A 10,541-nucleotide genomic window follows, 5' to 3' on the forward strand; every position below is an offset into this window, starting at 1 on the left:
ATTATAATAGAGAATAAAATACCCTTATGCGTTTTTATAAAAGTTTTGCAGAGATTAGCTACGATATTTGTCAACAAGTTTTATAACAGATTGTTGTAAACTATCATAAATGGCTGATCAGGTAACACTGCATTTAATTTTTTACTTTTTTCACAATTTACCACGATTTTTACATAAGATAGATACATGCAAGTTCAAGTTCGAATCTTGAGTAAACTTGAACTATTTGACTATCAATTTCTGAACTATTTGAACTCGCAAAGCTTGAACAAAAAATTTGACTGGCTTCAATGAACTTGATAAATTTGATTCTCAAGTTTATCGCATTTGGATTCTCAAGTTTATCGCATTTGTTTTTATCAAGTTTATGGAGCTTTTCATTTTTATCAGTTTTTTTTTTTATATGTTTTCTGGTTAATAAATTTAGTTTTTCTACTTTTTAATTTTTACTCCCACAAGAAAAAGTTTCACAAATTTAATTTTTTTCTTTCTCCAAATGTTAATAAAAAAAACAAAAAAATTAATAAAAAAATTAATAAAAAAATTAATAAAAAAATTAATAAAAAAATTAATAAAAAAATTAATAAAAAACATTAATAAAAAAGTTAATAAAAAAATTCAAGAAAATTTAATTACTCATATTTCATTTGTTTTTAAACAAATCCGATTTTTTTTTTTAAAATTTAATACACAATTAACTTTTTAAGTCGTCATGTTATTAAACACGATGCAAATGAATTGTTAAAATTATGTTAATAACACGACGATTCCGTATTGGATCGATTGGTGTTCTCAAATAATTATTGTATTTGTTAAATAACTTTGTTAAAATTTATAAACGTAATAAATTTGTGAAACTCGATCGAAATATTTGAATAAAAATAAAACTTGACAAACTTGAACTCGAATTATTTGAAAAACTTTACCACTTGACAAAACTTGTACCGAAAAACTTGAACAAAATTTTTAAACTAAAAAAAAAATTGAACTCGCATGTGGCTAACATGTGCTTAACATAAGACGGAGTTTACTTTTAGTTTTGAACGTAAAGTACTGCACTTAACCTTATTATGATGCGCATGTGTCAGAAAACCGAAAATAATGTTAAGGTAATTTAGAAAAAATAAACATCATTTATCTTGTATTTGCATACACTGGTTAAGACCAAGCAGTGAATGCCTCAAGGAAGAAATAGCATCAGCTTTTAGATTAGGAAAATCAAAACATGTTTGGACGTCTAAGCCTTTCTACGCACATCAGTTGCAGTATTCAGCTTGTCTACATTATCAATATCTACAGAAAGCTGAAGTGCGCGATTCAAAGAATTAAAAATCTAAACAATCCAAAAAAAAGTTTTTTAATGGCTCGCTTCGAACTTATATTGTGTTTTAGGTATTTGATCTTTTCCATTATGCTAACACATTATGTGTGTGTGTGTGTGTGTGTGTGTGTGTGTGTGTGTGTGTGTGTGTGTCTGTGGTCTGTGTGTGAATAAACTTTTCTATAAAAAGCTCCTTTAATATTATACTGTTAATGAACTGATCTAGATTGAACTGGTTTTGTTCCCGTTACTAGTGTAGTGGTTAAAGCAACAATCTCATCAGGGTCATGATTTTGTTACCGTGGTGTTTCAAAAAGACTAATACGCTATGCCTCATGACCTACACTGCCATTAACGCCCACAAAAAAATAAGTGGTGATGCTTTATACTATTCTTTAAATGTTTGCATCAGCGACGGTACTTCGCGAGGTTAGAATTATTTTGTTCTACCTCCGAGTTTAAACGTTGGGAGAAAGTTTTTTAAGTTTGAATGCTTCGTTTAGTTTTAGGAAAAGAAAGTTAATTTAAAGTAATTTTGTTGTTGTTATCTAAAACCCCGATTACACTTGCTTTCAGAATAATCATAAAGGTTTTCTTCAAAAACTTACTACCTCCGTTTCACAATAGTTGTCGCATATGGATACTTTTGGCTAAAATGAGCAAGTGGTAAAATTTAGAGGGCATTAATATTTTTGAAGTAATGAGACATTTTTGAGATTTTTGAGATTTGAGTAGAAGATTTTCTCAGTGCTTTAACAAAGTTGTACAATCAAGATTCCTTCGTTGTACAATCTCAAAGTTGTACAATCGAGAAGTCCTTTCCATTTCTGACAATAAATACAACGCTGGTCAAGAGGTTGAGCACGCAGCGGAATTAAATTTACTTTTTTTTCTTAAGAACTTAAAAAGTAGAAGAAAAGATAAAATTTTTTAGTTCAAATAAAAAATTTACTTTTTAGAATATTTAGTATATATTAAAAAAAAAAACAATTTTAAAAAAGCTACCAAATTTTTTGGAAGATATAAGTGATATATTAAGAAAAAAAACCCGCTCATATGTTTAGCACGCTGACTCTCCTTAAAGCTTTTATGGAGAGCTTTTATCTTTTATTGCGGAGAAAGTTCATCAAAGTAAAATTAAACTCTCCTTTTTAATGAAATAATGAAAAAAAAAAAAAAAAAAAAAACATGTATTATTTTAAAAGTTCGTTTTAAGTTAATTAATCATTTTTGCTAATATTTTGTCTGAAAATTTGCCATGGAAAAACAATAAGTCAAGTACTCAAACGGCGTACTAGCCTTAATACGAATTACTTAATACGTATTAGCCTTTATACTTAATACGTATTAGCCTTAATACGAAAGGCCAGTCTAATGTTAAAAAGTCTCGAATTTTAAAGCGTGTATCACCTTCATTTGTTAGTAGAATTAATGCCAAATTTAATGAAACTGGTAACAAAACTGGTTGTACTGCTGACAAAATACGTTCTGGACGACCAACAATGACAAGTATCACTGATGGTAATTTTATTTATAGAATCGCAGGGCGCGGATCCAGGAATTTGTAACTTGTGTGGCCAAATTTTATTTTCACGGTTGAAACTTCGATAAAAGATCGATACCTTAATATTTTAATATTACATAATATTTATTGATTGAATAAAATGTCGATAACGTATAATAAGAACCGTTGTGGCCATGGCAGGAGTCTCTATAGCCAAAATCCGTAAATTACGGCAGACAAATTAAAATTTTTAGAGATATTCCTTAAGCGAAAAAACCCATAACTAACGTGGCTGCTGTTAAATTTAAAATATGTGGCCATTGCCATAATGGCAACCCATGATCGTCAAAAAAGATCATAAACAATAGACCAACGTAGATACATTGAAACCCTTGAAAAATATTTAATGGTTACCAAAGACATTTTTTTGGTAACGAGGCCGAGTGGATTTTTCAACAAGTCAACGCTCAGAGTATTTTTAAAGTCGTTTAACGGTTTTTTTAGAGTCGTTTAACGGTTTAATAGTTGAATATTGTCGTAAACTTTTTGATTTTTTTAAGAAGAAGATGTACATTATGCATAAAAAGTAGATGTGGTCACCTTCATATTAAGCTTGGCCTAAAAACCACTTTAAAACCAAGTGTGCTAAACTGGAAGCGTGCTAAGCAGCTCTTTTACATCATTCTGGAAGCAGCTCTTACATCATCATAGATAATAATAATAATAATAATAATAATAATAATAATAATAATAATAATAATAATAATAATAATAATAATAATAATAATAATAATAATAATAATAATAATAATAATAATAATAATAATAATAATAATAATAATAATAATAATAATAATAATAATAATAGTAATAATAATAATAATAGTAATAATAATAATAATAATGATGTTAATAATAACAGTAATAATTGTGACGATAATCTTATATCTTATATTTTAGAAATTACATAAGTAGGTTTTAATATTGCATTAAAGAAAAAAGCAAATTGTTACTGGAAAAACGAAATTATTTATTTCTTTCCAAATAAACTTATTAATATTTTCGGTGAATAAATCAGTCTCGTCCTTATAAAACGTCCTCAAGAAAACTTCAAAAAAATTGTAATTTTAATTTAAAAATTGAAAAAGAATTTTTTTTCGGTGGTCTTTACTTTCCTTTAGTCTTTTTTGAATCTAACTGTAGGTCACCTGGTACAAAAACTTGCAACCATCTTTTTTATTGTCTAGGAAGTCTTGTCGGTTTTAGTAGATAAACTTTAATATTGAATAACTTTAGTAAATATTTGCTCAAATCAGTTGAAGTAAGAACCATTTGAATCAGCACACTTTTGCCAACAAGAAACAAGATTTATTACATCAGCAAAAAAAGTCTGGTGCTCGAGATTCGATGAGTCGACGAAGGCCGTTTTTATCTGGTCCTGATTGCCAATGGTTCTACCAGTGAGAAAGTTATCGAAGTGCTTGAAAAGATGGTAGTCGGTTGTTGCAACTTCTTGGGAGTATGATGGGTGAGGGGGAACTTCGACGCTCAACTCATTTGATTCTCGAACGTTGGTCTGTGAAATGTGTGACGGAGCGTTGTCATGTAGTAGGATCGGACCACGCCTGTTGACCAACCTCGGTTGCTTTCTGGCGTAGTTTCACATACATTTCGTTGATTTCAGCACAATAGGACTCTGCAGTGATGGTTCAGCCTGGTTCCAAGAAGTTATAGTGGATCACACCGGCAGCAGACCACCATACTGTAACCATAGTCTTTTTTTCGTAGGTTTTCGCCTTAAGTAAGTGCCTGGGGGGCTCATTGGCGTCTAACCACTGTCCTGAATGTCTCCAGTTATTGTACAGAATCCAGTTCTCATCAGTTGTTACGAATCGATCCAAGAAAGGATTGTTTTGGTTGCGCAGAAGAAAGAAAAAACAAACCTCAAAATGTGACAATTTCTGTCGATCTTTCAAATTGTGGGGCACCCATTTTTCGAGTTTTTTCACCTTTCCAATGCGTTTTAAGCCATCCAAAACAGCTCGGTAATTATTTGTAATGCCTTATAACCAATTGCAATTCTGCATCAAACTCATATCAATTCTGCATCGAACACACATATTGCTAAATACTGCAATTGATGTACGTAGAAAGGCTTAGACTTCCAAACATATTTTAATTCTCCTGATCTAAAAGCTGATGCCATTTCTTCCTTGAGGCATTCACTGCTTGGTCTTAACCAGTGTATGCAAATACAAGATAAACGATGCAAGATAAACGATGCAAGATAAACGATGCAAGATGAACGATGCAAGATGAACGATGCAAGATGAACGATGCAAGATGAACGATGCAAGATGAACGATGCAAGATGAACGATGCCAACAAGATGAACGATGTTTTATTTTTTTCCAAATTACCTTCACAATTGCAAAAAGTTTATTCATTTTAAATAAAACAAGAAGTTAAAAACTGTAAATAATGAAATTAATTCCAAATTTAAATCAAATAATGAAATAAATTCTAAATATAAATTTTTAAAAAAGTTTCACTCGAAAAAAAAATACGGTTAAAAATAGTCTTAAAAATAAAGTTACAAAGTGGTTCTCTAACGACATAAGTCTCCACCTTAGGGCATCTCTTTCTTCTCATCACCAATTTCGCGATTGGAATATACAGTAGCGTGCAAAAGTTTGTAAACAGCTAAAGTTTTCGTGTTTTTTCGTCATAACATTTTGCCTTTTCACTAAAATGAAGTAATTAACAATTGTTTCTCTAATGTGATTACATAGGATAATTTACTTTATGCATAATTTACTTAAAAAAATGACAACTTGTGAAAAATTTTATAAACAAATAAAAAAATCCAAAAAGGAGATATTATCTCTAATTCCCTCACATTTTTCATCTCGGCACATCGAATTTTCGTAATATGTTTTGGATAGACATTATTCACAGTGTTAATAACATCAAGGTATTTCATATCACCCCCATATCATATTACCCATCTTTGCTATACTTCTAGCATGACATTTTTATTTCCTAATTTTAATTTCATTTTGTACAGAAACAGCAATCTTTTGTGCGACAAACTTTTGACGATTGAGTTCTTTTTTGAAAGAAGATTTACGTTTAGTAAACTCACGTGACTTTACACACGTGACTGTGTTTTTGAAAACATTTTAGCAAATTTAAAACATATAAGAAGAAGAAATTATGTTTTCAGATAAAAATTAAGAATATTTACTCGAATTAACTAAAATTACAATTTTCTCCGCTTGGATGATTGAATAACAGAGAATTATACTTTGAAAATTATTTGAAACCGGCGTTCAACCTGTTAATGGCATCAAACTTCAAAATCTTAGCCTGTTTTAAAGAACAATTTACTAATGGCGATGAACTATTTTTTTTTTTTAGGAACCCACAGAATCGAATGACAGAAGAGGTAAGCATTGTTGAATTTTTTAATGGAAAACAAATATTTGATGAAATAAATATTGTACTTTGTTTTTGATTATGTTAAAGATTTGTTATCCGGTATTCAGTCGGGAACAACAAAAGTACTGGGTACTACTGGCGCACTTTGTAAGTTATTTTATAAAACTAAACGAAGTTTTTTTCTTACGTGCAAATAAACTTCCGAAAAAGCATTTAAATTTACACGTCGCTATTTCTTTTTGCATTATTACCTTCATTGCACATATACCTTAAATTCAATAAGAAAAGCAGCGTGCAAGCTTAAATGCTTTTTCAAAAAGTAAATCCCAGATTGGAAAGTTATCTTCTAGTAAAGAAGAAGAATGTTTTTTTTTTTTTTGAAAGACAAATTGTAGGAGTTATAATAGAAGAACTTTGTTCAACAAAAAAATTGATTCACAATTTTTTAAACACAAGTTGAATGTTTGCAAATAACCATCTGTAACAAATGTTTAAATCAAACAACTCAATATTTTATGTCACTTTTTTATTTCATTTTAGTTTTTGCCTTGGCAGTCATACTTCTAACAATTATCGTACCAATTGCGATGCTTGTTATAGGTTTGTACGAAACGTATAACGTCATTCCGTTGTCATTAAACTTAAAGCCCTCTAAAACTATAAGTCCTTTAATCTTGAAAGATTTGTTAGACGTTTTTCTTATTTTATAGGAGCTCTGAAAAAAGATAAATGCCCTTTGGAGCCAATGATTCCGATATATTTAATTGTCACCGGAGCAACAAGTGTTACAGTAATATCTCTCACAATAATATCAAGTTTGTGCTCAAAACTAGCTTCTAACAATCAACTTGGGTTGAAATGTTTCGTGAATAGTATCAAAATATTACTATTCTTAATTCCTATATTTGCCTTTTGCTGGTTTATTGCAGGAAACGTCTGGGTGTTCAGAAACTATAAAAACAGGTGGTTTTGTGACGCGACTGCATACTACTTTGCTTTTTGGTCAATTATTACAGCTTACATAATATCTTTTATAAGTTGTTGTTGCGTACCATTGATTAAGAAGATAACATCTTCTTACGAGGAAATTTAAATAAGAGTTTTTATTTCTTACTTGTGTGTATTTTTTTTGTTTTGAGCAGTGGCGCATGAGGGGTGCGCCTTGGTAAAATCATTTAAGATATTAGGCCGGGTGAATAAAAATAAGCAATTGCTTTTACTCAGTAATTGGTCAGCTTTACGTGAATAAAAACTTCAGCAGTTTTCCTCATATTTTTATTCACGTTAAGGTAAGCAATTTACTCAGTAATTGCTCAATTTTACGTGAATAAAAACTTAAGAAAAGTTGTTGATGTTTTTATTTACGTAAAGCTGACCAATTACTGAGTAAAAGCAATTGCTCATTTTTATTCACCCTGCCTATTGTCACATTTACTAAAATAGAAAAGAATGAGAAAAAATTTATATGCACTTCCGTAAGAAGTAGTCACAGTTACTCAAAATGAGAAAAATTTGAAATGCACTTCTTCCTTTAAGAGACAACGGGATTATCAAACCCAAGTTATATGATTGTACTATTGTTATTCTCTGCTATAACTTTCTCTGTTCAGAAAACAATTATGAAAATATTGTTTTCTGAACGCCAGAGAAAGTCATCAGAGCAAATATTTTTTTAAGTGACATGATGTTACTCATAATAAAGGTTTTTTCTGATATTCTTTTGCACACTTTACACCAACAACGATGCCTAGAATCTAAAGCACCTATCAAAATGACGTGACTCCGTTTCTCCGGCAGAGTTAAGTGATCTTAGTTGATATTTTTTCTTTTTAACTAAAGTTTTTAATGTGACAACCATACCTCTGTCCGATAATCAGTTTAATGTGACAACCATACCTCTGTCTGATAATCATATACGCTAAGTTGTGCACTGACTTAGCAACCTAAATATCTTTATTGCATTAAGAAACTCTTTGATAAAGGAAAGCCTTTCTGAAAAGTAAGTTTCAACTACATTAAATGGAAGGGAATCCCCATTTCACAGTCCTATTCAAAAGACTCCCGAATGTCGCCGCTATCATAAAAAACAACATGCGTCAAACAAAAACTTCTTGTAGAACTTGAACACAACACTCTAGAAACTTACCATAATGTCAAAATCATTTTTTAAATTGTAAAAAGGTAAGAGAAATACTTCACTGATTCTTTGATTATTTCTTGTGACTTAAAGGTTCCCAACATGTTTTCTGGCAAGCTTTTAGTTACAAGAAATAATTTTGTGACTAAAATCTCGCCAGCATGTTTGCAACTAACATGTTTGCTGCGACATATTTCTTGTGAATTAAAGCTTGCCAACATGTTTACTGCTGTGTTTTTATTGAATGCTACAGTTTGTTTTAAATTCAGAATAATAAGAAAAAATGCCTCTAACAATGTGTTTTCTTCCCCATATTTTATGCAAACTGGGACAAAAAAAGCACTCTTTTTGCAGACAAAGTACACACAAATGTGAAGTCTAACAACCATAGAATCCACTAGTCACATGGTGTTGTTACTAAATTAGTTATTTGATGCAACTTTGAATCTTTAAAAAGCATAAAAACCACAAAAAAAGCTGCTACATTTTGGCCGTTTTTTCAAAGGCGAGATTCCTACTTTAAGAGCTATATCTTTGCACAGATAAAAGATAACTTGCTTCTATTTTTTTTTGCCTGAAAGATAAATGCCAAGGCTTCGTTCTATTAAATTTTGAAACTTCAATAGTCGATGATAAGGTTAGAATAAAAACGTAAAGCATCCGTTGTCTCTTTTTAAAGAGGCTTTTAGTGTTTTACCCTATACTTAGGTCCCTGTACACAAACCACAAGTGTTAGAGAGCTGATTTTTTGTCAGATTATAGCCAACACATATATGTTAAGAGTTTTTGATATTTTTAAAAAACTTCAAAACCCAAAAGTGAAAAAAAAACAAAATAGATTTACAACGGGGCTGCAAGTGCGATCAGTAGCGCAAAGTGCTATAAAATATTAAATGTGTTTTTCTCCTTTGGGTATAGAGATTAGATTTTAATTTTTACACCTGGTGATATCTGAGACCTTGCAGATTAATGCCCCATCGGTCGTTCTTTTGGTCCTCAAAATTGAGGTTGGGACCATCTTTGGATAGGTATGCGCGAATTATATATAAGAGCACACGATCTAATAAAAAATTAAATAAAAAAAAGGATGAGTGGATTAATGTGATACTCTATTATATATGAATATGCAGCTTAGGATTGTCACTATTTCATGTAAAAAAAATAAGCCCGGATACAAGCGGATAAAAAAAACAGCATACATTAAGAAATTAAAAGCAAAAAGAAAAATTACAACTTTATTTTGATTTTAAAAAGAAAATTACAACTTTAATTTTTAATCTTTAATAATTAAAAATCCATTATTGTTATTATTTAGTCCATTATTATTATTGTTAAATCCATTAGAGCAACAGTTACTTCTGCACTTCAAATCGTTTAAAATGCTCTTCGAAAACAGTGCAAAAATCCGCATAAATTTTTTGCATCGCTCAACCGCTTTAGTCTGTTAACCGTAATTATTGCCTCAGATTGTTACTTAACATCTGCGTGTCATTATCATTCCGATATGAAATTGGGAAAAAAGTGTCATCGGAATTACTTGAGTTCCGGTATATATCGAGATTTAAACTAACTACTATACCGGATAAAATTTTACTAACGATGTTTTACCGTAATAATTCCCATGACACTTTTTTCCTATATCATATCGGAACGATTACGCCATGGAAATGAAACGATATGCAGACACTTAAATGTCACATATGGGAGGTTATTGTGATTGTTGTCTTCAACCGATTCTTTGAACTGATTTTATGTTGACTAGCCTAAATTTAGTGTTATACAAGCTGCAAAATACGGAACGAGAAATTTTTCTTTTAAAGAAAGGAATTTGAACTTATGCAGAACCTGAGTCTAGATTTTGACTCACCCTCTCATAAATACGGAACTTGTTATGTATTCAGATTTGCACCAGTTTATCGTATCTTTTCCCACGATCAGTATTTTTTTTTTGGGTAGAAATTGTTTGTTAGGGTACAGCAAGAAGTTGTGGTTTGAAAGAAATATATCGCTGTTTCTTTTTAAAAAATTTGTTAACACTTGATTTCTAGAAAAACGAAGACATTTTTTTTTTTAGATAAAGTTGTATTAAAAACGCGCTTACTCTACATTTTTTAGATAAAATTGTATTACAAACGCGC

General features: G+C 30.5%; 1 protein-coding gene across 1 annotated transcript; it reads left to right on the forward strand.

Moving 5' to 3' along the window:
* Positions 1–7,379, forward strand: LOC149890219 (transmembrane protein 272-like). Its single transcript, XM_090085658.1, has 5 exons — positions 1–121; positions 6,246–6,273; positions 6,354–6,413; positions 6,807–6,866; positions 6,977–7,379. The coding sequence occupies exons 1-5, from the start codon at positions 110–112 to the stop codon at positions 7,357–7,359; spliced, it is 543 nt and encodes a 180-aa protein (XP_089941784.1). The 5' UTR covers positions 1–109; the 3' UTR covers positions 7,360–7,379.
* Positions 7,380–10,541: the final 3,162 nt, after the last annotated feature.

Source organism: Hydra viridissima, unplaced genomic scaffold (assembly GCF_058129835.1).
Source record: "Hydra viridissima isolate aposymbiotic clone 2 unplaced genomic scaffold, HvirCarnegie_v1 scaffold_4, whole genome shotgun sequence".
NCBI lineage: Eukaryota > Metazoa > Cnidaria > Hydrozoa > Anthoathecata > Hydridae > Hydra > Hydra viridissima.

What these genes read in the sequence shown, in the direction of transcription:
- LOC149890219 (XM_090085658.1), top strand. An exon ending in GGGTACTACTGGCGCACTTT is followed by an intron (nt 6,414 to 6,806) that starts GTAAGTTATTTT and finishes ATTTCATTTTAG; the next exon opens with TTTTTGCCTTGGCAGTCATA. An exon ending in AATTGCGATGCTTGTTATAG is followed by an intron (nt 6,867 to 6,976) that starts GTTTGTACGAAA and finishes CTTATTTTATAG; the next exon opens with GAGCTCTGAAAAAAGATAAA.